The sequence below is a fragment of the Chiloscyllium plagiosum genome, unplaced genomic scaffold (genome assembly GCF_037043375.1).
Source record: "Chiloscyllium plagiosum isolate Xiang-an unplaced genomic scaffold, Cpla_swu_hap1 HiC_scaffold_5, whole genome shotgun sequence".
NCBI classification, from domain to species: Eukaryota; Metazoa; Chordata; class Chondrichthyes; order Orectolobiformes; family Hemiscylliidae; genus Chiloscyllium; species Chiloscyllium plagiosum.
The window spans coordinates 62902542-62930303 of record NW_028270143.1 but is presented as its reverse complement, the minus strand read 5'-3'; the positions used below and the strand labels follow the sequence as shown (position 1 = coordinate 62930303).

The window sequence follows — 27762 nt, the reverse complement described above, 5'->3', positions numbered from 1 at the left end:
GCTTGCTTTTGCTTTATGTTTTCCACACTGCAGTACTTTAGGATGTGCTGAATTTGATGATTAACCCAGTCCTGAATTCAATGCTTTTAATTTCAACAAGTGTGAAATAAGTATGCCAAATTTTGCTTGTAGACCTTATTACTGGAGTAAGTAATGTGATGGTACAATTGTTATCCTATTATTCTTTTCCACTGAGGTTGATCATTGTCCTTGGGGAATATGAATCCAATTTGAGTGAGATCAAAAGAGTAATGATGTTATTCATGATAATTAAAAACTCATTTTGTTTTTACCCTTTGATATTTGTGTGAAATACAGCTGTAAATGAAAGGATGTGGAATTCAAAAGCAAACACCTTATTGATATTCTAAGATCTTGACAGGAAAATTATATAGCTGACATTGCTACTACTTTATTGAATGCAATCACCACATAAAGCAAAAGACACAGTTATGAATACTGAAATTTCAAAGATCAATAATTATATTAATAAATTATATAATGCCAAATTGACTAATTAACTCAATCTTGTGTTCTCAAGAAGAGTCATACGAGACTCAAAACATTAACTCTATTTTTCTCTACAGATGCTGCCAGACCTGCTGATTTCCTCCAGCATTCTCTGTGTTTGTTTCAGATTTCCAACATCTGCAATATTATGCTTTTATTTGTGTTCTCAATCTTTGTCACAGCAACTGTACCTGCGTTTATCAATTCTGCATGATCAAACTGAAATTCAGTTCAATTTGGATACATTATTTTACAGGTGGATGGGCTTCAAAGTGTAAATATATATTTCAACCCACTCTTTCACTTGCAAATTATACATGCTACTGAGAGATATTTGCACCACTCAAGCAGGAGACAATAACCATCTCCCACAAGAAGTATCTGACCATCGCTCCTTGACATTCAATGGAATTGCTTTTGTTGAATCCCCAACTATCAAAAGCATGATGGTTGCCATTGACCAGAAGCTGAATTGGATCAGCCATCTAAATGCCATGGCCACAGTAATAACTCTGTGGTGAGTAACTCACCTCACATCTCCCCAGTGTCTACCCATGATCTACAAGGCCAAAGTCAGAGGTGTGAAAGGATAATTTCCACTTGCCTAAATAGGTACAGCTCCAATAAAACTCAAGAGGTTGAGGGTTGCTTTTTGGACTGGAGGCCTGTGACCAGCGGTATGCCACAGGGACCGGTGCTGGGTCCACTGCTACTTATCATTTATATCAATGATTTGGCTATGAACATAAGAGTAATGTTTAGTAAATTTGCAGATGACATTGAAATTGGAGCTGTATTGGACAGCCAAGAAGGTTATCTCAGAGTACAGCAGGACTTTGACCAGATGGGCCATTGGGGCGAAGAGTGGTAGATGGAGTTTAATTTAGATAAATGTGAGGTGCTGGATTTTGTTAAGGCCTATCAGGGCAGGACTTATACACTTAATGGTAAGATACTGGAGACTGTTGCCAAACAGAGACCTTGAACTGCAAGATGTAGTTCCTTGAAAGTGGAATCACAGGTAGACAAGATAGTGAAGAAGGTATTTGGTACACTTGCCCTTATTGATCAGTGCATTGAGTATAGTAGTCGGGATGAAAATGTGTTGCTGGAAAAGCGCAGCAGGTCAGGCAGCATCCAAGGAACAGGAGAATCGACGTTTCGGGCATAAGCCCTTCTTCAGGCTTCGGGCTTATGCCCGAAACGTCGATTCGCCTGTTCCTTTGATGCTGCCTGACCTGCTGCGCTTTTCCAGCAACACATTTTCAGCTCTGATCTCCAGCATCTGCAGTCACTTTCTCCTATAGTAGTCGGGATGTCATGTTGTGGCTGCGTAGGACTTTGGTTAGGTTACTTTTGGAATATTGCATTCAGTTCTGATCTCCCAGCTACAGAAAAGATATTGTGAAACTTGAAAGAGATCAGAAACGTTTTACAAGGATGTTGCCAAGGTTGGATGGTTTGAGCTATAGGGAGAGGCTGAATATGCTGGGGCTATTCTCCCTGGAGTGTCAGAGGCTGAGGTGTAACCTTTTTAGAAGTTTATAAAATCATGAGAGGCATGGATAGGGTGAACAGGCAAGGTCTTTTCCCCAGGGTAGGGGAGTCCAAAACTAAAGGGCATAGGTTTAAGATGAAAGGAGAAAAATTTAACAGGGACCTAAGGGGCAATGTTTTGACATAGAGGGTAGTGCACATCTGGAATGAACTGCCAGAGGAAGTGGTGGAGGCTGGTACAATTACAACATTTAAGAGGCATCTAGATGGGTACATGAATAGGAAGGGTTTAGAGGGATATGGGCCAAATTCTGGCAAATGGGAATAGATTAATTTAGGATATCTGGTTGGCATGGACGGATTGGACCGAAGGGTCTGTTTCCGTCCATCTCTATGACTCTAAGCTCAACAAAATCCAGGATAAAGAAGTCTGCTTGATAGATACCCCATCAATCATTATCAATATTCATTCCCTTAGCCACCCAAGCACAGTGAGATCAGTGTGTATCATCTATACAATGTGCAGCAGTAATTCATTAAGGGTCTTCTGACCTTACCTTCCATACCTCTAACCTCTATCACCTACAAATTCAAGAGCAGCAGATAAATGAAAACACAACCACTATCATGTTTCTTGCCAAGTCAAACACCTTTCTGACTGTAACTTTATAACAATGTTAACAATGTTAACAGCATTGTGGGTGTATCTACAGCTCAGGTACTGCAGCAGTTCAAGAAGACAGCTTACTTTTTGCAGGGTAATTAGGGATGGCCAGTAATGCACACATCACATGAATAATTTTTTAAAAATTCTCCATCTACTCAGGTCAAGAAATTCCACCATCTTTAAACACTTTAATATTTCAAAAAAGTGAAACTGAAGAATCCATTGGAAGGCTTAATTTTTTTTTAGCAATGCTTAATAAAAGCTCTGTAAGTTTGTTGTGTGTATAAATGGCAAAATGGTCCATTTATTTAAGGATGAATAAATAAATTTCGGGCAGTATTTTCCTCTCTCATTCAAAATTGATTATTTCAAGAGTTCATATCAAACATTATTGGTGCACAGATTTGAAACGTGAATGTACTCCTTTCCTTGCCCCAACTAGTTTTCATATTGCAGTATTTCTTTAACTGTGCCTCACAAAAGGTCAGAGTGTGTTAATGCAATGCCTGATGCACAGCTAATAGTCATTTTTAAGTTGATGCATCTGTCATACGTATCATTCCTTCTAGCATTCCACAGATAACTAACATACTGGAACAACAAACTAAACCTAAAATGTGAATGCTGGCCTCGCCAGCATTGTTTATACCCCAAGAATGTTTAAAATTACTGCAATTATAAAGTATCATGTTCTGCCTGTTATTTCATCCAGATTAAAATGAATTTTGAAGTTATGAAATATGTGAAATGATTTATTTCCTCTTCTGCCTGTCAAATTAACCCTTAAAGTCAATGGGTTGGTTAGTTTATATTCATTTATAAAAGTGACAAAGCCAATCACATAAGTGGAAAATTAACAAAAGGGTATACTGAGTAAATGTAATGTATAATTTTCTCTATATAAGCAGCATATGTTAACAGAAAGATCCTCCATTTATAATTTTGGAGTTTTCCAATAACTTGTGGTAACTTATTGTAACATATTCTCCAACATATAGAAGAGGTTCCACTGCATTGGATTTTTTTTCTGTACTCTTTCTTGGGATGTGTGTGTTGCTGGCAAAGACAGCATTTGTTGCCTATTCCCTCTTCTCCACGAACTGAGTGGTCTCATCAGCCATTTCAGAGAGCAGTTAAGAGGCAACCATATTGATTGTCTGGAGTCACATTTAGGCCAGACCAGCTAAAAATGGCATGTTTCTTTCCCTAAAGGACAATACTGAGCCAAATGGTATTTTTACAACAATCAATAATATTTGTCATGGTCACAATCACTGAGATCAGCTTTATAGCCGGGTTGTTTTCATTAACTGAATTCAAATTCAAAGCTTCTATTGCATGAGTTGAATCCATATCACCAGAACATTAGCCTGGTAATGTTTTTGTACATCTTGAGCTGTCAAACATTTAGCTTTGCATCCCATCATCTCAAATGCTCATCCGTACCAACTCATACCCTTCATGCATGCCTCATAGCCCTTGCTCGACATCATAGCAACTTAATGTCAACCCATGCTTTCCAGCCCATCACTCTATCTTGCACCCTCCATGATAACTCATGGGTAAGCCTCAGGATCCATGTTCAAATAAAATAAAATAACAGTTTCAATATCTATTATAGCCTCCCCTATGAAAAAGAAAGCTTATTACCGAAATCCCACTCAAAACGTTAAAAGCCCCTTGACTAAATCTCAGAAAGCTAAAATACAAGTTCAGTAGGTAATAGGGAATACAAGTGGAATGTTGGCCTTTGTTTCAAAGGAAATTGAGTATTAAAATAGGGAAGTCTTGCTAAGAATTTACAAAACACTAATTAGACCACACATAAAATATTGTGAAAGGTTTTGGGCCCTGTATCTAAGGAAAGGTATACTGGCAGAGGACACAGGCCAGAAAAGGTTCAATAGTGATTCCAGATATGGAGGGATTTTTGAATGAGGAGAGGTTGAACAGGTTTTTTCTGTTCTTACTGGTGTTCAGAACAATGAAAAGTGACCTATTCAAAATGTATAAGATTTTTGGAGGGCTTGACAATGTAAATGCTGAGAGGTTGTTTCCTCTTGTGAAAGAGTCCTAACCAGAGGGCGTAATCTCAGAATGAAGCGTCATCCATTTAAGCCAGAGATGAGGAAATTCTTCTCTCAAGGGTAGTGAATCTGTGGAAATCTTTAACACAGAGAGCTGTCTATGCTGGGTCATAATGTATACTCAAGGCTGAGATAAACAGTTTTTTAAATCAACAAGAGAATCAAAGGTTATAGGGAAAGTCAGTAAAGTGGAGGTAAGGATTATCATGAACTCATTGAATGAAGGACCAAACTCGATGGACTGAATGGCCTACTTCTGTTCCTACATCTTGTGGTCTCAAGGACTCAATCCCGTATTAAAACAAGCAAAACTGTATTCATAACCCTTCAAGGAGTAAGCTCAGACCGGTCCAGATCCCAAAATTTGATTATGTTCCAGTTAAGATCCAATATACTTTTGTTTAGTCGATAAATTGATTAATATTGTTAATTTGACTTTTATTGACTCATATTGACTGTTTAATTTGACTGTTCTAAAATGTACTCAAAAAGACAATTCTCTCTAAAATTCTTAAAAGTGATTTAATTTTCAGTTTCAATGTTTGAAATGCAAAATCTTGAACCAGATAGCCTTTCAATAGTATCCTTTCCACTTCCTCCCTTCTGAAGATTATTAATTCAGTTACTTTTACATATCTAATTAGATATTTAGATTTCTAAACCAGTTTTGCTGCACTTATTCTGATAAAACTTACTATGACACACTTACCGATGTGACATTAAAAACCTGGGAGGAAAATGTTTTAACACCAAATATTGTGACTCAAAGGAAAGGATTTAGGGTTGTAATTAGAATAGCAACTCCTGTTGCAGAACCAGAATCAACTCACAATAAATAGCCTCATTCCATGCAGTAAACTAAATTTTGTATCTTGCACAAACTATGCTAGCTTTTTTATAATTCAAATGCATTTTTGGAAAACGAATTATTTAAAGTAACACAAAAGCTGAAACTTTTTTATATTTCCGACATCAATAATTCAATTTTCACATTCCCTGCAAACAAATAGATTGAGTATTAACTTCTGACTGTGCAATGGAAAATTAACATTTATTGTGAAATCTGCAAGAGAATACTTTGCAAAGCATTGCAGACAGACAGAAAAAATGTAAAGGTTAAACCGATAGTAAGGAATTACAAGGACAGTAAACTATCATATCAGCAATCAATGAATGAGAAAAACAATTCCATATGTGGAAAGGACCTCGAATGTTCCAAGCTCTTGGCCTTGAGGTGTGATAAGGATAAGCAAAGTTTAGTATAAAGAGAGTATGTGAAAGTCATTAAGCACCCCTTACATGAGGCGTTTTGCCAAATGTATTGGGTCGACCCTGCAGTGCCTGAAATAAACTTTTTCTTTGCTCTTGCTAGCATTTGAGTCGAGTTGATTTAATTTCCACGACACCTGACAACAGGAACTTAATGCATAAACGGTGTAAGAAACTCTAAGGAAAGCTGTCAAATGCTTAATATTTTTGAAGAGACAATAAGTTAAACATTTAGAATAATGTTATCTATTAGGTATCTTATGCCACATATTTCTGTAATCTGCTGTTTTCTTCCAGTGCATCATAGTTGGGGCTTGCCATTTGACAATGCATGAAACCATTTTTTTAAAATGTAGGAAAACAAATTATTTCTAAAATAATTTTTACTGTACTTTTGTATTGTACAGATGAAATATTTAAAAATTGTGGCCCCATATTGGATTAAATGAATCATGGCAAGGCTTACATTATTCCCAGAGGTCGAAATGACCTTGAGTGATGAATACTTATCAATCAACCATGTAGCTTGACAGCCTGTGAACATGCCCGCCAGCCATCCCTCTGACAAGACCTAACTAATCACCCAACCTGACCTGACTATTCCCCTCTTATATCAGACCTGACCAGGGCTCCTAACTACTCACTGAACCAACTTAGAGTCATAGAGTCATTGAGATGTACAGCATGGAAACAGACCCTTCAGTCCAACCCGTCCATGCCGATCAGATATCCCAACCCAATCTAGTCCCACCTGCCAGCACCTGGCCCATATTCCTCCAAACCCCTCCTATTCATATACCCATCCAAATGCCTCTTAAATGTTGCAATTGTACCAGCCTCCACCACATCCTCTGGCAGCTCATTCCATACGCGTACCACCCTCTGTGTGAAAACGTTGCCCCTTAGGTCTCTTTTTTATCTTTCCCCTCTCACCCTAAATCTATGCCCTCTAGTTCTGGACTCCCTAATCCCAGGGAAAAGACTTTGTCTATTTATCCTATCCATGCCCCTCATAATTTTGTTAACCTCTATAAGGTCACCCCTCAGCCTCTGACGCTCCAGGGAAAACAGCCCCAGTCTGTTCAGCTTCTCCCTGTAGCTCAGATCTTCCAACCCTGGCAACATCCTTGTAAATCTTTTCTGAACCCTTTCAAGTTTCACAACATCTTTCCGATAGGAAGGAGACCAGAATTGCACACAATATTCCAACAGTGGCCTGACCAATGTCCTGTACAGCTGCAACATGACCTCCCAACTCCTATACTCAATACTCTGACCAATAAAGGAAAGCATACCAAACGCCTTCTTCACTATCCTATCTACCTGTGACTCCACTTTCAAGGAGCTATGAACCCGCACTCCAAGGTCTCTTTGTTCAGCAACACTCCCTAGGACCTTACCATTAAGTGTATAAGTCTGCTAAGATTTGCTTTCCCCAAATGCAGCACCTCACATTTATCTGAATTAAACTCCATCTGCCACTTCTCAGCCCATTGGCCCATCTGGTCCAGATCCTGTTGTAATCTGAGGTTACCCTCTTCGCTATCCACCACATCTCCAATTTTGGTGTCATCTGCAAACTTACTAACTGTACCTTTTATGTTCGCATCCAAATCATTTATGTAAATGACAAGAAGTAGAGGACCCAGCACCGACCCTAGTAACATTCCACTGGTCACAGGCATCCAGTCTGAAAAACAACCCTCCACCACCACTCTCTGTCTTCCACCTTTGAGCCAGTTCTGTATCCAAATGGCTAGTTCTCTTTGTTTACTGTGAGATCTAACTTTGCTAACCAGTCTCTCATGGGGAACCTTGTCAAACACATTACTGTAGTCCATATAGACCACATCTACTGCTCTACCCTCATCAATCCTTTTTGTTACTTATTCAAAAAAACTCAATCAAGTTTGTGAGGCATGATTTCCTACGCACAAAGCCATGTTGACTATCCCTAATCAGTCCTTGCCTTTCTAAGTACATTAACATCCTGTCCCTCAGGATTCCCTCCAACAACTTGCCCACCACCGAGGTCAGGCTCACTGGTCTCTAGTTCCCTGGCTTGTCTTTACCACCCTTCTTAAACAGTGACACCACGTTTGCCAACCTCCAGTCTTCTGGCACCTAACCTGTGACTATCGATGATACAAATATCTCAGCAAGAGGCCCAGCAATCACTTCTCTAGCTTCCCACAGAGTTCTTGGGTACACCTGATCAGGTCCTGGGGATTTATCCACTTTTAACCATTTCAAGACATCCAGCACTTCCTCCTCTGTAATCTGGACATTTTGCAAGATGACACCATCTATTTCCCTACAGTCTATATCTTCCATATCCTTTTCCACAGTAAATACTGATGCAAAATATTCATTTAGTATCTCCCCCATTTTCTGTGGCTCCACACAAAGGCTGCCTTGCTAATCTTTGAGGGGCCCTATTCTCTCCCTAGTTACCCTTTTGTCCTTAACATATTTGTAAAAACCCTTTGGATTCTCCTTAATTCTATTTGCCAAAGCTATCTCATGTCCCCATTTTGCCCTCCTGATTTCCCTCTAAAGTATGCTCCTACTTTCTTTATACTCTTCTAAGGATTCACTCGATCTATTCTGTCTATACCTGACATTTGCTTCCTTCTTTTTCTTAACCAAACCCTCAATTTTTTAGTCATCCAGCATTCCCTATACCTACCAGCCTTCCCTTTCACCCTGACAGGAATATACTTTCTCTGGATTCTTGTTATCTCATTCCTGAAGGCTTCCCATTTTCCAGCTGTCCCTTTACCTGTGAACATCTGCCTCCAATTAGCTTTCGTAAGTTCTTGCCTAATACCGTCAAAATTGGCCTTTCTCCAACTTAGAACTTCAACTTTTAGATCTGGTCTATCCTTTTCCATCACTATTTTAAAACGAATAGAATTATGGTCGCTGGCCCTAAAGTGCTCCCCCACTGACACCTCAGTCACCTGCCCTACCTTATTTCCCAAGAGTAGGTCAAGTTTTACACCTTCTCTAGTAGGTACATCCACATACTGAATCAGAAAATTGTCTTGTACACACTTAAGAAATTCCTCTCCATCTAAACCTTTAACACTATGGCAGCCCCAGTCGATGTCTGGAAAGTTAAAATCCCCTACCATAACTACTCTATTATTCTTACAGATAGCTAAGATCTTCTTACAAGTTTGTTTCTGAATTTCCCTCTGACTATTGGGGGGTCTTTAATACAATCCCAATAAGGTGATCATCCCTTTCTTATTTCTCAGTTCCACCCAAATAACTTCCCTGGATGTATTTCCGGGAATATCCTCCCTCAGCATAGGTAATGCTATCCCTTATCAAAAATACCACTCCCCCTCCTCTCTTGCCTCCCTTTCTATCCTTCCTGTAGCATTTGTATCCTGGAACATTAAGCTGCCAGTCCTGCCCATCCCTGAGCCATGTTTCTGTAATTGCTATGATATCCCAATCCCATGTTCCTAACCATGCCCTGAGTTCATCTGCCTTCCCTGTTAGGCCCCTTGCATTGAAATAAACGCAGTTTAATTTATTAGTCCTACCTTGGCCCTGCCTGCCCTGACTGTTTGACTCACGTCTGTTCTCAGCTGTACCTGTCTCAGATCGATATCTTTCCTCACTATCTCCCTGGGTCCCCCCCACCCACACCTTACTAATTTAAATCCTCCCAAGCATTTCTAGCAAATTTCCCTGCCAGTATATTAGTCCCCGTGCAATTTAGGTACAATCCGTCCTTCTTGGACAGGTCACTTCTACCCCAAAAGAGATTCCAATGATCCAAAAATGTGAATCCTTCTCCCATACACCAGCTCCTCAGCCATGCATTCATCTGCTCTATCCTCCTATTCCTGCCCTCACTAGCTCGTAGCACTGGGAGTAATCCAGATATTACTACCCTTGAGGACCTCCTTTTTAAATTTCTGCCTAACTCTCTGTAATCTCCCTTCAGAATCTCAACCTTTTCCCATCCTATGTCGTTGGATCCAAAGTGGACAATGACCTCCTGCTGGCCCCTCTCCCCTGTGAGAACATTCTGCACCCTCTCTGAGACATCCTTGTTCCTGGCACCAGGGAAACAACACACCATTCTGCTTTTTCTCTGCTGGCCACAGAAACGTCTGTCTGTACCTCTGACTACAGAATCCCCTAACATAGTTCATCTCTTGGAAGCTGACATACCCCTCATTGCATTAGAGCTAGTCTCAATACCAGAAACTTGGCTGTTTGTGCTCCGTTCCCCTTAAAATCCATCACCCCCTACATTTTCCAAAACAGCATACCTGTTTGAAATGGGTATATCCACAAAAGACCCCTGCCCTAGCTGCCTACCTCTCTTACCCTTCGGAGTTAACCCATCTATGTGACTGTATCTGAGACTTTCCCCCCTTCCTATAACTGCCATCCATCCCATACTGTTGCTGTTGCAAATTCCTCATCGCTTCTATCTGTCTCTCCAACCGATCCATTAGATCTGATTAGATTCACATCCAACAGCGTTTATGGCAGATATAATCCGCAGTAACCCTTAAACTCTCTTTAAACTCCCACATCTGACAAGAAGTACATATCACTGCAAAGGCCATTTTTGCTCCTTCACAATCTACAGACCCAGAAATAACACCGTCTTATTCCTCTCCAAACACTGCCCCAGGTTAAATTAATAGCTATGGCTTATATTTTAAGTTTAATCAAGAGACTTATCTCCAAAAACATATAATCAAGAAAGAATCAACTATTCTCACTACTGCAGCCTCTCTCTTGGACAGACTTAAAACAACAATTAACTTATCTGATTCTGTGCTGTGAACTTTGCCCAACAGTTCCTCGAAGATTAGTTGTGAATTTCACTGTTTGTTAATTTTCCCAGATGCACCCCGATGTCCAGCGATACACGAAATCAACAGCAGAGGCAGTAACTGTGCAGGTTTTCTCTCTCTCTCCTGCACTGTCCTCACCATGTGCTTCCTTTGTCTGCTCTTCTCCCTTTTAAAACTGTTGGTTTTTTTTCCAAAGTTCCAAACAATACAACAGTATATAAAACAGTAATTGCTGCTCTTGGAATTCGAGGAAATCACCTCCAACACCTAAAATACCTCAAAACAAGGAGCAGCTCTTACATTCAGAAATCTTTCCCATCCTCCATCTTGGACTATCTTCACAACATCCAACTAAGACCTCAAACCTAACTGACTACCCTGACACAACTACACACTGACCAACCTACCACATTACCCACCAACCTACTTATCCATCTTCCAAACAATCACTTACCCATCACCCATTTACCTTCCTATCCCACCTGTTGCCCCTGTTATCCATTTATTCACCTACCTATTCCACCAACCTACTTATCCATTCACTCAATTACCCATTCACTAACATTCAAATTGTACCTTTAAACTTTATATACCAGCGGCTGGTGTCTTGAAAAGGCATATCCTGTCTTCTTTCAACTCTACTCCAGACTAACTGAGTTTTCCAAGGGATGTTGTGCTGTGTATTTATGTGAGATTTGAGCTTGGACGAACTCAAAGGATCCACATTGAGCCACAGGAGCCAGAAAGCACAGCAGAAATCTGACTATCATTGCTGCTCATCAGATTTTTAGCCTTTTAAAGTTACGTTGGCAACAAGTATGCAGGCACTTCTGTGTGACAGAAATCACAGTGTGCTGACTGCTGGCAAGGATTGAAGGCTTCCATCAAGATCCTTTGGTAAAAAGGGGCAACATCTCCCCATGTCTGCGTGGGCTTCCTCCAGGTGCTCCAAATTCCTCCCATGGTTCAAAGATGTGCAGGTTAGGTGGATTCTCCATTCTAAATTGCCTATGGAGTCCAGGCATGTGCAGTCTCGGTGGATTAGCCAGGGGAAATGCAGGGATACAGCATTTCCCCTGGGTCTTGGTGGGTCTTGGTGAGATGTTGTTTGGATAGTCAGTATAGGTTTGATGGGCTGAATAGCCTGCTTCCACACTGACGAGTCTCTATGATTCTGTCTAGATGCCAACTTCTTTAAGAAACTGAATTGTAGCTCAACCTGGTAATAGCCACAGATTTCAACTGCGGTACAAGGTAACATGTTTGTATATGTTATCAGCTGATATGCAAATAACTAAGGAAAATTCACACAGGTTTCTCTTTTGTATAAATACTGTGATGAAAGGTGTAAGATATGATATTTTGGGATTTCAATTGTAAAATAGAGGCAGATGGATGTAGGTCGGTAAAATGAAAGTAGCAGGTCAGAAAGTCATTTGGACAGCGAGCTCAGTGCATCAGTTCCAAAATGCAGAAGGAACTCCAACACTGTTCATGGATTAAAGTTTATATTACAACAGGCAGAGTAAACTTATCAAGGCTATTGGTTTAGTTTTGACTCCAAAACAGAAGTTTCAAGGTTGCAGTGCAGCAGAATCATGTTTTCAGTTTGGGGAGCAAGTCACCGCAGCAGAAATAATTTCTAGGCTGTGGTATTTCAAAAGCTGGGAGAGCTTGCATAGAATTCCTCAAGTTGTCAGAACTGAGCAACGTTAGAGGATCAGAATTGTGAAGGCTTCATGCCAGCAGACTCATAAAGGAATTGTAAAATTGTTTCCACAGTCAAAAGGAAAGAAACTGGGATGATTCTATTAAGTAAAAATTTAAAACACTGGGATTGAGTATCTGTAGAAGGGTAATGGGTAATGTTAGAAAATAAACTAAAAATTCGTTTAGATGTTTATTTACAATCTTTCCAATTTCTTCAGTGTATCTCGTAAGAGATCATAATAAGAAGATAATATGAAATGAGAAAACATAAATACTACATTAAAATCAAGAGAAAGTAGAAGGAAACAGAAAACCAAAGGACTGTGGATGCTGCAAATCAGAAACAAACACAGATATTGCTGGGAAAACTCAGCAGATCTGGTAACATCTGTGGAGAGAAAGCAGACTTAACATTTTAGGCCCAGCAATCCTTCTTCACTGGAGTTGTTTGCAGCCTTAGAAGAAATGAAACTTACTGGTGCATCTGAAAAAAATTGTGTTTTTGGGGATATTGAATCCAGACAAAGCAGTGCCACTTTTGTGTGTTTAGAACATTTTTTGCTCGGAGATGGTGTTTTGATTAACAGTTATTGTAGATTCAGCATAGCAAAAATAATCCTATTTGTCAGGTTGGAGTTTAACACTGACTATGTAAAGACGGTGACAGAGAGATGCAAGGAAACCTCCAATGCGAGCTGCATCAATCTCTCTAGTTTTTGTATAAAGTTGCTCCCTTCTTATTTCTGTTCAAAGGGCAGAGAAACTACATTTCAAGGCACTGAAAGAAATAATTCCAAAACCCAAAGATGTAAAGAAAGAGCCTGTAAAAAGTCAACTTCAGGTGAAATTCTTGTCCTTTGTCAGTTCAGGAATAGAAAGGAACTTGGACTGTCCTTAAAACTTGAGAGCAATAGGTAAATCAACTGGGAGCACTAACGTTTGGATGTAGATTGCTGTTACAATCACTTCTTGGACCGTGATAATTCAATGGCTTCTGATAATGTGTGTACCGTTAGCTGGCTGAACATACTAACAATACTACAAGCCAAAGGAAATCATTTCAAGTATAAAACATGGATTTACAAGTTTTAAGCTTTGCAGTTTAACTGTTACACTAAACATGCTTGGCTAAATTTAATCCATCATGCAGTCACCAATATGTTCATTCTTTGCAGGAAGTTACAGGAAGCAAACTTCTCCATTCCATTAATTCTAGTTAAATAGTAATAAGAAATAATAGACTCATCAGATTTAATTTGACCTCTGAAACTTGAAACTTAATTTACATTATCTTGACATCAACAACATGCATTAAATGGGTATGGTTGGTTCATTGTTTGTTGATTTACCCTTTACGCAAGAGAAATATAGTTTCCAGCAATGGCTTTCAATAACTTAAAACAAAAGTTATGAATTGAATCAAAGTACAACACCTACATAATATAGAATGCAATTCTGAATTATTATGTGTAGATTAAATACAGAACAAAAGCTAACTGAAGTCAACCTCATGTAGGGATTTTGACGCTGCCAGTTATAATCAGGGTTAAGTTTAACATCTCATCAGATTGAAAAATAACAAATGTAATTCCTCATTCAAGAAAGATTCTGGAAACAGGAAACAATTTGCCAATTAGTTTAATATCTGTCATTGGGAAAATACAGAATCTACTATTAGGAAGGTTCTGGACGAACACTTAGCAAATCTCAGTGATGGCTTCATGAAAGGGAAATCATGTTTGACAAATTTATTGGTGCTCTCTGACAAAGTTAAGATGTTTCTTTTTACAAAAGGAAAAGATTTAAAAAAGAACTAAGTTGTATCAAAGGCTGCAATATTAAAAAAAAAAGCTCATGGTATTGGGGGGACAACATGTTATTATGGTGAAGGATTGGTTAACTAATTGGAAACAGAAAGTAGGTACAAATGGGTCATTTCAGCTTGGCAAAATGTTACAAGTGGAAAACCACAGGCATCATTGCAGGTACTTCAATTATTTACAATTTATGTCAATTACTTGGTTAAAGGGACCAAATGCATGTTTGAACAAAGAACAAAGAATATTACAGAGCAGGAACAGGCCCTTCGGCCCTCCAAGCCTGTTCTGGTCCATATCCTCTATCTAAATCTGCCATTTTTTTAAGGATTTGTATCCCTTTGCTCCCTGCCCATTCATGTAGCTGTCTGGATATATCTTAAATAATGCTATTGTTCCTGCCCCCACCATCTCCGCTGGCAACGCATTCCAGGCACCCACTACCTTTTGCGTAAAGAACTTTCCACATATCTGTCCCCTTAACTTTGCCCCTGTCACTTTGAACTCGTGACCCCTAGTAATTGAGTTCTCCACCCTGGGAAAAGGTTTCTTGCTATCCACCCTGTCTACACCTCTCATGATTTTGTAGGCCTCGATCAGGTTCCCCCCTCAGCCTTCTTCTTTCCAATGAAAATAACCCTAATCTACTCAACCTCTTCTCATAGGTAGCACCCTCCATACCAGGCAACATCCTGGTGAACCTCCTCTGTACCCTCTCCAAACATCCACATCCTTTTGGTAATGTGGCGACCAGAATTGTACATAGTATTCCAAATGTGGCCGAGCCAAAGTCTTATACAACTGTAACAACCTGCCAACACTTGTACTCAGTACTCCCTCTGCTGAAAGAAAGCATGCCGCATGCCTTCTTTTTTTATGTATATATTTAGTGAAAAAATGTTTCACTCTTATTAAAAAAAACAGAAATACTGGAGAAGTACAAAAGTAAAGAAAAGTAGAAATAATATAATTGTATTATATTACAGTAGCATTGACACTAAACTGCCTTCTATTATTTAAGATAACCCAACTTAGCATAAACTCAAATTTTAAAAAAATTCAATTAAATAAAATTACCGGCATCAAGGTTCCTGTCCACGGGAGCAAGTTATTATACCCATATTTACTAGGCCTTCCACCCCCTGCCCCCCCACACACACACCCATCACCCCCCATCCACCCAGCATACCTGGACCACCATACACTGCCCTTGTGGCTGTCTAAAGACCCTAATCAGTGTCATCAACCAACCCATGTCTATGTAATTTAGAAAGGCTGCCATGTCTTATAAAATTGTTCCATTCTGTGGCACATACAATTATCAGGTAATCCTCAGAGACAAGCTCCATCCTGCAAAACCTGGGGGCTTTTTTGATATCCAATTCATTAGGATGTTCTTCCTCGCACAGTGTGTAAGAATATTGAATAACCTCTTCCTGTGTTCACCCAAAGTGGGAAGACTCTGTAGTCCCCATAGGAGGGACACCAGATCCTCCCTACCTTTCATTTCCAGGATCCTCTCCAGCTCATTCACAATGGCCGCCTCAGTATCTGTGGATCTTGCAATAGGACCAAAAACAATGTGTAAGAGTGCCAATACTGTTTTGACATTTGGGACATTTCTCGGAAGATTCTTTCTTAAACTTTGCTAACCTCTCTGGCGCCGTATGGGCCCTGTGGAGGATCTTCAATTGCATTGCTTGTGTCTTATTGCATATTGAAATTTCCTTTACATTGCCCCACATATCCTCCCATGCTTCTGATGAGATTTCATCTCCCAACTCTTGGGTAGTCCCTCCCATCGCTGCAAGTTCTGCGTTATTCTCTCAAACAGCTGCACAATGTTAGCTCTATACAGCTGCCACAAGTAAGGAGTAATAAAAATTCCCAGATAGAGAAACCTTTCTGTGACCATCTAAAAGGGAATTCCATTCCATCCTCCAGCTTCGGTACTTCCACCAATTCCCCCCATGGAAATGACTTCCAATTTTGTGAAATTTATCCTGTATCCCAAAAAGTTGCCAAATAATTTCGTTTTTTGTATTAGCTGGGTATTGACTTTTCAGGGTTAGCCACAAATAGAAGGACATCGTCCGCATAGAGATTGATTTTGTGTTCCCCAACTCCCACCTTTGGTGCCATTATTTCTGGGTTCTTTCAGATATCCTCCACCAGTGGTTCAACTACCAAGGTAAACTGCCCCGTCCCACACCAAAATTGCTCGATTTAACTCCATTTGTAATAACCGCCGCCTTGGGGCCTTTATATAACACTGCCACCCACATGGTAAAGGCCCCTCCCAGACCAAAACAATCTAGAACAGCAAAGAGATATTATTATTCCACCCAATAAATGCCTTTTCTGCATCCAGGGAGATCACCAAACCCAGAATCATTCTCTGCTGACTCATTCACACAATATTCAATACCTGTCTGATATTGTTGGGGGAGATGTGGCCCTTGATAAAACCCGTCTGGTCCTCTTTTATAATAATAGGCAGCACGTTCTCCAGTCTCAGAGCCAACACCTTTGATAGGATTTTAAAATCCACATTCAGCAACAAGAAGGGTCTATATGATGCACAATCCATGGGGTCTTTCCCTTTCTTTAAAATAAGGGAGATATTAGCCTCCCTAAGACAGGGTGGAAAACAGTCCTGGCTATACGAATGACTATATATCTCCAGCAGTGGTTCAGCTGACGTATGTATGAACCCCTTGTAAAATTCACTCGGGAACCAGTCTGGACCGGGTGCCTTACCACTTTGGAGCTGCCTTACCGCCTTTTGCACCTCCTGTACTGTCAGAGGTGCAGTTAAAAGGGAGGCCTGGTCTGCATTTATACCGGGGAGGTCCAAGTTTTCAAAAAAGATTCCATTCTCGCTTCTCTATCTTCTCCGACCGGTATAACTCTGCATAGAATTCCCGGAATCCTGTATTGATCTTCCTCAGTTCATGAGTGCTATTGCCAGTTCTCTCCTTGATAGACACAATTGACTGTGGAGTACTTTTCTTGCTAGCCAGGTAGGCCAGGTATCTATCTGGCTTATCCCCATATTCAAACAGCCTTTGCCTTGCAAAGAAGACCCCTCTCTTTGCCACTTGTGTGAGCGCTGAGTCCAGAGCAGCCTGGAGAGCCGTAACCTATTGTAATTTGACCACAGATGGTCTGGTATAATATACCGATTCGGCTGCCTTCAGCCGGGCCTCAAGCTTCCGCTGCTGCTCTCCTCTCTGCCTCCTTCTCGTTGTCGAGTATGAAATAATTATACCCCTTAAGAATGCTCTCATGGTCTCCCAGAATACTGATGGGCTACTGGCTGTACCCCGATTGATGTCCCAAATAGCCTTGAAATCCCTGGTGATATACTGTACAAAGTTGCCATCCTTTAACAGAAACGGATCCTTGTGCTACTGCCGTGTGCCTACTCCACAACCTTTGTTCTTAACACCTAACTATACTGCCACATGGTCCAAAATAGTTATGCTCCCAATCCTGCAGGCCAACACTAAGTGCAAAACACACCGACAGAACAAAGAACATATCAATTCTTGTGTGGTACTTGTGTGGGTTGGAGTAAAAGGTAATGTCCCTCCCATTCAGGTGGATGCACCTCCACACATCCACTAGCCCCAGCTCCTCACAAAAGTTCACTAACTGTCTAGACTGTCGAGGTATACCCGACAGCCCTCTTGGCATCCTGTCTACCCCAGGGACCATGAGACAATTAAAGTCTCCTCCTATAATCATACAGTGTACCCTCAAGAGCATTAATTTAAAGACTGCATCAACTAAAGATTTGAGAGGGTGCACCAGGGGACAGTAAATGTTCAGGGTGCCATACTCTTCTCCATGTATCAGTGCCTTAAGAATGATGAACTGTCCATATTCATCCTTGATTTGATCTGTCACCCAAAATGGGAGGTTCTTTCATACCAGTATGACCATTCCACTGTGTTTGGAGTTAAAGGAGGAAAAGAACACCCTATTGTATCCCCCCTGCTGTAACTTCAGATGTTCCCCATCAGTCAAATGTGTCTCTTGCAACAGTCTGATGTCAACCCTTTCCTTCCTAAAATTTGATTGCACCTTTTTCCTTTTAATGGGGGAGTGGCTCCCCTTTATATTCCAGGTGCACAACCTGAACAGATCGCTAGCCATGACAGCACACCACAGCCTGCAGTCCCCTGAGAGGAAGAAGCCCATTCAATGTGCGATGAGTGGAGAAAAAGTAAATTTTATCAAATCTAAAGACTATTCCTACAAACACTACCAAAACTACAAAAATTAAAAAATTAACCTCTACTCCTAACCTGAACAAATAAATACAAAAACCCAAATCTCCAGAGCTCTCCCCCCTTGCCCATAGGGGGCATTCACTCCCAACCTCACAACCATCTGAGCACCTTCCAGTTAAGGCTGTGCTACAAATCTAAGCAATGGGAAAGAAAAACACTTTATTTACACTCCTATAAGTTAACAATGGACACCCACCATTCCCCCTCCTCATCTCAACCCTACGCATCTTTACATCAAAGGAGTAACCACCCCTCACCCAACAAAACAGAACAATAGAATAACTAATAATCACCAAACAGATATAATATAAAACGTACCGGATTTTATACCAAAGCAATACCAAGCCTCTAAGGCCCGAGACCCCAAAAGGAAAAAGAACAAAGAGAGGGAAGATAAAAAAGATTATATTATGGTATAATCCGCATGCATCTTTTCCTCTTTCCCCCAATGCCAAAGTCTATTATTTCAGCGAGGTCAAAAATTCTTTCACTTTTTCCACCTCGTCAAAGTCATAGACAGATCCCCCATAATTTATACGTAGCACTGCTGGGTACCTCAGAGAATATTGCATGTGTAAATATCTTAATCTTTTCTTTACATCATCAAACGTCTACCGTTTCTTAATTACAACCCCAGAAAAGTCATGAAGAAACATTATCTTAGAACCTTTATAAGCCAAAGCCTATGGATCTTCTCCCAGTCTTCTGGCTGTTTCTATTATTAATTGCTTTTCCTTATAATGCTGGAGTCGCACTAGAACAGGGTCGGGACGCTGAGCTGGCCTGGACCGGTGCATCACGATCTAGTAGGCCTGCTCCGCGCTCACCTGGCCCGATCTCCAGCCCCAGCAGCTCCAGAAGCCACCTCTCAAGGAAATCAGCAGAGTTTTCACCTTTTTCACGCTCCAGGATACCGAAGATCGTAGATTGTTTTTCTCCGACCTCGATTTTCAAGGTCATTTATTTGTTCCTGCAGGCCCGAACCTGACCTTCCAAGAATTGGACCCGCTTCTCGGAGCTCTTCGTTACGGCCTCCAAGGCCGCAATCCTCTGCTCCACCACTTCTATGCGTTGATCCAAAGCCCGAATCGCCTGCTTATGCTTTGGCAGCATGGCAGTAATTGATTCCAGCGCTCCCTTGATTTTTTCATGGAGCTTTGCAAACTCCGTAAGTAAATGCTCCACTGAACGTAAGGGCGCCAAGCTAATGGCTGCTGGTGTGCCCAACATGGTCGGGGAGTGCCCTGCCTACTGCATTCCCTTTGCTCCCTTTCCCTTGGATGTCTTCATTTCAGCTTCAGACCTGTCAAATCTCAATTTAAAAGGGCTGTAGGTGTTCTACCTACTTTACATTACAAACCTCAGGGGTGGCTAGTGGTGGTGGGGGGGTGGGGAAGATAGGAGCCCACCTTGCCTGGAGCAGGCTGTTCAGACTGCCTCCATCTTGAATCTCACCATATGCCTTCTTGACCACTCTACCGACCTGCGTTTTCACCTTCAGAAAACAATGGACCTGACACCCAGATCTCTCTGTACTTCAATTTTCCCCAGGACCTTCTGTTTACTGTATAGTTTGATCTGGAATTGCATCTTCCAAAATGCATCACCTGATTGAACTCCATCTGCCATTTCTCTCCAACTCTCCAATCAATCATTCTTCTGCTGTATACTCTGACAGTCCCCTTCACTTTTTGTTACTCCACCAATCTTCGTGTCATCTGAAAACTTGCTAATGAGGCAACCTACACTTTCTTCCAAATCATTTATGTATATCACAAACAATAGTGGTCCCAGCACGGATCCCTGTGGGACACCACTAGTCACAGGTTTCCATTTTGAGAAGCTCCCTTCCACTACTACTCTCTGTCTCCTGTTGCCCAACCAGTTCTCCATCCATCTAGTTAGAACATCCTGGACCCCATGCGACTTCATCGTCTTCATCAGCCAACCATGGGGAATCTTATCAAATGCCTGACTAAAGTCCATGTATATGACATCTACAGCCCCTCCCTCATTAATCAACTTTGTCACTTCTTCTAAGAATTCCATTAAGTTTGTAAGACATGACCTTCCCTGCAGAAAACCATGCTGCCCCTCACAGCTAAGCCCATTTTCTTCCAACTGGGTATATATCATATCCTTTAGTACCTTCTCCAGCAGCTTCCCTACCATTGACGTCAGGCTCACAGGTCTGTAATTAGCTGATTATCCCTGCTACCCTTCTTAAACAAGACGACAACATTAGCAATTCTCCAGTCATCTGGGATCTCCCCCGTTTTCAAGGATGCTGCAAAGATATCGCTTCCCTTAGTAACCTGGGATAGATCCCATCTGGACCACGGGACTTGTCCATCTTAATACCTTTTAGAATACACAACACTCACTCCCTCCTTATGCCTACATGACCTAGAGTAATCAAAGATCTATCCCTAACCTCAACATCTGCCATGTTCCTCTCCTCAGTGAATACCGATACAAAGTACTCATTAAGAATCTCACCCATTTTCACTGACTCCACGCAAAGCTTTCCTCTATTGTCCTTGAGCAGGCCAACCCTTTCCCTCGTTACCCTCTTGCTCCTTATATATGAATAAAAGGCTTTGGGGTTTTCCTTAACCCTTCTCACTAAGGATATCTCATGACCCCTTTTAGCGCTCATAATTCCTTGTTTCAGATTGGTCCTACATTCCTGACATTCTGATGTGTGGGGTTGAGATGAGGAGGAGGAGGGGTGGGTGTCCATTGTTAAATTGTAGGAGTGTAAATAATATGTTTTTTCCCATTGCTTTGGGCACAGCCTTAACTAGAAGATGCTAGGGTGGTTGTGAGGTTGGGAGTGAATGCCCCCTATGGGCAAGTGGGGAGAGCTCTGGAGATTTGTGTTTTTGTTGGGTTTTTTGTCGCCTAGACCTTATGTACATATCCTTTTTCCTCTTAGCTAGTTTCACAGTTTCACCTGTCATCCATGATTCCCTAATCTTGCCATTTCTAACCTTAATTTTCACAGGAACATATCTCTCCTGAACTCTAAATCAACCTCTCTTTAAAGGCCTCCCACATACCAAATGTAGATTTCCCTTCAAAAAGCTGCTCCCAATCTACATTCCCCAGCTCCTGCTGAATTTTGCTATAGTTGGCCTTCCCACAATTTAGCATTCTTCCTTTAGGACCACTCTCGTCTTTGTTTATGAGTATTCTATAACTTATAGAATTGTGATCACTATTCCCAAAGTAATCCCCTACTGAAACTTCACCCTCCTAGACGGGCTCATTTCCTAACACCAGGTGCAGTATGGCCCCTTCCTCAGGTGAATTACTTACATACTGCTCTAGAAAACCCTCCTGGATGCTTCTTACAAATTCTGCTCCATTTGGACCTCTAACACTAAGCGAATACCAGTCAATGTTGGGAAAATTAAAAACTCCTGTTTCTTGTACATCTTTCTGTGATCTCTCTACATATTTGTACCTCTATCTCATGCTCACTCTTGGGAGGCCTGTAATACAGCCTCAACATTGCTACCACACCCTTCCTGTATATGAACTCTACCCATATTGCCTCACTGCTTGAGTCCTACATAATACCCTCCTTCGACACAGCTGGGATACCTTCTTTGACCAGTCACACAACTCCTCCATGCCTTTTACCTCCCTCTCTATCCCACCTGAAGCATCAATATCCTGGGATATTTAGTTGCCAATCATGCCCTTCCCTCAACCAAGTCCCAGTAACACCAATAACAGCATACTCCCAGGTACTAATCCAAGCCCTAAGTTCATCTGCCTTACCTACTATTCTTCTTGCATTAAAACAAATGCATCTCAGACCACCAGTCCCTCTGCGTTCATCCTCTGCTTCCTGCCTACTCTTCCCCTTAGTCATGCTGACTTCATTATCTAGTTCCTTCCAGGCTTTAGTTACTACCTCCTTCCTGTTCACTAGCCTTCTCATTTGATTCCCATCCCCCGCCACATTAGTTTAAACCCTCCCCAAAAGCGTTAGCAAAAGCACCTCAAAGGACATTGGTTCCTGTCCGGTCCAGGTGTAGACCATTCAATTTATAATAGTCCGACCTCTCCCAGAACCAGTCCCAATGTCCCAAATATCTGAACCCCTCCTTCCTGCACCATCGTTCAAGCCATGCATGCATCCTGAATATTCTATCATTCCTACTCTGACTAGCACATGGCACAGGTAGCAATCCTGAGATTACTACCTCTGAAGTCCTACATTTTAATTTGGTTCCTAACTCCCTAAATTCTTTGTGTAGGACCTCATCCCTACATGCACCACAACAACTGGCTGTTTGCTAATAAATACGGAACAATAAATACGGAAGCAAGTTGTGAAGACGGTGAAAAATCTAAGAAGAATATTGTTAAATTAAATGAGTGCAAAAATTTAGCAACTCGTGTATAATATGGGAAAATGTAAACTTACCTACTTTGGCAGGAAGAATAGAAAAACAGCATATTATTTAGAAGAAACAAGTGGCAGAACCCTGATGAGGAACTTGGGTGTCCATGTTCATTAATCACAAAATGTTGCTTTGCAGGTACAGCAAATGATTAGAAAGGCTGTTGGATTGCTGCCATTTATTGCAAGTGGAATGGAATATAAACTCAATAATGTTTGGCTACAGTTGTACAGATTGCTCATAAGACTATTCAGGAGTACTGTGCATAATTTTAGCCTCCTTTTTTTCACAAAATGATGCAAAAATACACTGAAAGAAATTTAAAGATTTACCCTACAGTGAGCATGAAATTTGGCAAGGTAGAAGCTTCACGCCGAATTAATATCAAAATTGAGGTAAACATCTAGCTGAGGAGTCTGAACTGATTTTTATTCTTTAATTGGCTCAGGCATCCTCTATCATGGTGACATTTCGCTCTCCCTGTTTGCCATCAATCAATTTTCACAGCTCAAGGTTTCTGGTAGTTTATCTACTAGAAATAAGGAAGTTGAGAATACCTGTGGTGTTGAGGTCAAAGAGATATCCAGGTGTCCTTGAAAAGCATATTTTCTGACTTCTGTGAGCAGCACCTTATGAGGTTGCAGAGAAGGCTTGGCAATGTTTGAGTTTGCATTGCATACTCATCTATCAGTGAGAATGGTTTGAGTAACTACCCAAGAATACTTATTTGCAAATACAATATTTGCTCCTGGCTAACATAGTCCTATTTCCTTCTCTAGTATTATCCAACACTCTCACTTCTCTATGCACCTCTTAGTCCTCTTTTCTACTTCTATATACTGATGACTATGCCCCTGTTAATTTAGTTTAAATTCTCCTTGACCACGCCAATGAACCTTCCTGGGAGGACACTATGCCTTGCCTTATTAAGGTGCAATCCATCCATTTTGAATAGCTAGATTTTAGATTGACTTGACCATGTTTAGATTCAATTCACTGTAATAACTAGTAATGTCAAAGAAGACATTTTAGGAGTATAATGTGGCTGAAGAAATCATTCCATTACCTACCCATAACTGATCCCAATGAAGTCCTCTCTCATGCACCATGCTTCCAGCCTTGCCATTGATAATCTAAATCTTCCTATTTCTCCTCTTCCTGTCATATGGCGGAGAGGAGATTGCATAATTTACAATCTTTGAGAACCTACCTTTTTAACATTCTCCTTTGCTGTATAAGGGCAAGTGAATCTCAAGGACTTAACACCTCTGTACCCCTGAATTTTGACTGGTGCTGGTGTAACCAAAGAGGTCTGAATGATTGGGCCTTTACTGTAACAGGAAATAGGTGTTGTAATTATTACATTTGTATGTGAATTGCAATTTCTCCTTTTCAACATCATGAAATGAATATGGATTACATGAATGCTGGTTTTGTAAATGTTTATTAATTTGCAATCTTCCCAAAAAGGTAAAATAATCCATTACAACACAAAGTCCATTTCAGATTGAATCTGATACTCAATGCTTATTTTAACAATCTTTTTGTAATCGTTCCAGAAATTGGAAACATTGACCAGGAGGTACAAAAATATAACACTCCAGGCTTTGTCGGCTGCCTGTCACGAGTTCAGTTCAACGATATTGCACCACTCAAGGCTGCATTGAGACCCAGCACCTCTTCTCTGGTCAGTGTCCAAGGAGAATTTGTTGAATCAAATTGTGGAGCATCCCCTTTAACCATTTCACCAATGCCAGCTGCAACAGATCCATGGCATTTTGGCTCAGGTATGTAGTAGTACCTGAAATAAAAGCTCTTGATTATTTCACTTTAAAGTTTCATGTTAATCTTATAATATACAGAAGTGTTGGTTTGACTTTATTGCCTGGACAGTGAGAAGAATTGAGGCCAAAGATCACTCATCCATTTCAGTTCGCCAGGATTTTCCATGCATTTATTGGAAAGCTGCATAGTTGAAATTCTACTGTCAAATTGTAATAAATTGCTCCCCAAGTACCATGTAAATTAAATTTATAACGGAGCATATTTATGAATTTGACACCAATCTCAAATAGCAGTCACAATGTGTGACCACCTACATGATTCAGAAGTGTATGTTTCTCAATATGCACAATATAACCAAATCTTTTAAAACTTATATGTGGGTATATTATAACATAAATAGTGAAAAGCAGAGGTTTGAAGAAGTAATTAACCACACAGCTATAAGGTTAGAAGAGTGGCAGTCATTGCTTTAAATGTTTGGTCATTCACAATTTCTATCTAAATAAAATCAAATTCCAAAATTCATTTTAGAGTAACAACACCAATATTTGCAGATTTGTTTGGCTCTTTATGACACTTAAATGTAGTGCTGCTAAAAAGTGGTATACATTGCCCTTACCCTATTTCCCATGTCAAATATTAGCAGCATTTCAAGCAATGATTACTCAACTATCACCCAAATAGCTTCTGATCAAAATTGTGACATTTTAAAGACATTGCTACATCCCTGAAAACAAATCAAAAGCACACCTGCAGCTGAGCGGATTAGTTTTGGAGTGATACAAAACTCCATAAATTCCAAACTTAACTAGCCACCAGGAGATGTATAACAATGATGTGGAACTTGAAAATGAACATTTTATTTTTAAGGGAATCCATTGTCTAATTAGTATGCACAATTCATGACATTACAGCTGTCAGCTAAAGACCTCCTTCACTGGTGACATTATTCTAAAGACATTTTAAGAACTAGGCTGACAGATGGTCCAAATTTGGATTTCTTTTATTCATTTGTGGAACGTGGACATTGCTGCCTGGCCAGCATGTATTGTTCATCCCTAGTTGCCCTTGAGAAGTTGCTGGTGAGCTGTCTTCTTGAGCTGCTTAGTACACATGTTATAGGTGGACCCACAATGTTTTGATGGAGGGAATTCCAGGACTTTGACCCAGTGGTAGCAAAGGAATGGCGATATGTTTCCAAGTCAGAATGATGAGTAGCCCAGAGAGGAATTTGCAAGTAATGGCGTTCCCATATATAGCTGTCCTATTCCTTTTAGATGGAAGCAGTCGTGTATTTGGAAACAGCTATCTAACGAACCTTGGTGAATTTCTGAAGTACATCTTGTGTTAATAGTACACATTGGTTCAACTGGGCATCAGTGGTGGAGGGATTGAATGCCTGTGGATATAGTGTCAATCAAGCAACTGCTTTTTCCTGGATGGTGTCAAGATTCTTGGGTGCTGCACTCATCCAGGGAATGGGGAGTATTCCATCCCATTTCTGACTTGTGCCTTGTAGATGGTGAGCAGATTTGGGGGAGTCAGAAGGTGAATTACTCAATGCAGTCTTCCTAGCTTCTGGCCTGCTCTTCCAGCCACTGTGTTTATGTGGCAAAACCAATTGAGTTTCTGGTCAATGGTAACTTCCATAATGTTTATAGTGGGGATTCAGTGATGGTGACTCCATTGAATGTCAAGGACCTGTAGTTAGATTGACTGTTATTGGAGATGGTGATTGTCTAGCACTTGTCAGTCCAATCCTGGATATTGTCTAGATCTTGTTGCATTTAAACATGGACTGCTTCAGTGTCTGAGAAGTTGCAAATGAGGCTGAACATTGTGTAATCATTGATAACATCCCCACTTCTGACGTTATGATGGAGGAAAGATCATTGATGAAATAGTTGTAGATGGTTGGGCCTAGGACAGTACCCTGAAGCACTCCTGTAGAGGTGTCGTGAGCTGAGATGATTGACCTCCAACAGCCACAAACATCTTCCTATGTGCCAGGTATAACTCGCACAAGCAGAGAGTTTTCCCCTGACACACGTTGATTCCAGTTTCACTAGTGTTCTTTGATGCCACTCTCAGTCGAATACAGCCTTGATGTCAAGGGCTATCACTCTCAACCTCACCTCTGGAATTTAGATCTTTTGTCCACGTTTGAACCAAGGCTGTAATGAGATCAGGAGCTGAGTGGCCCTGGCAGAATCCAAACTGGGCGACACTGAGCAGGTTGTTGCTGTACAGGTATTGGAATGTCATTACGGCCTATAGCCTTTACAGTATCCAATGCCTCCAACCAATTCTTGATTTAACTGGGAGTGAATTGAACTGGCTGAAGACTGGTGTCAGTGATGCCAGGGACCACTGGAAGAAGCCAAGATGGATCATCCAAGATTGCTGTGAATGCTTCAGCTTTATCTTTTGCACTGACGTTTTGGGCTCTTCCACCATGCATATTGGGGATGTTTGTGGTAGATCACTATTCGCAACTGGATGTGGCAGAACTGCAGAGATTAGAACTCATCTGTCGGTTATGGGATTGCTTCGCTCTGTCTATCACTTGTTGGTTTTGCTATTTGACATACAAGTAGTCCTATTTGGTAGCTTCACCAGGTTGACAGATCATTTTCAGGAATGCCTAGTGCTGCTCCTGCCATGCACTCCTGCACTCTCCATTAAACCAACATTGATCCCCTAGCTTGATGATAATGTTTGGCTTGACCATGTGGTTGCAGATTGCGCTGGAGTATAATTCTGCTGCTGTTAATGCCCACAGCCTCTTGGATGCACAGTTTTGAGTTGCTGAATCTGTTCGAAGTCTGTCCAATTTAGCACTGTGATAGTGTCACACAACACAATGGAGGGT

General features: G+C 40.8%; 1 protein-coding gene across 1 annotated transcript in view; it reads left to right on the top strand.

Annotated features, from left to right (window-relative positions):
- The window catches only part of LOC122550254 (contactin-associated protein-like 2), a 2045475-nt gene that overhangs the window by 1990813 nt on the left and 26900 nt on the right, over nucleotides 1–27762 (top strand). The window contains exon 22 of the mRNA XM_087987230.1: nucleotides 24665–24892. Coding sequence (XP_087843356.1) covers nucleotides 24665–24892 — 228 coding nt within the window. The remainder of the gene's footprint in view (nucleotides 1–24664; nucleotides 24893–27762) is intronic.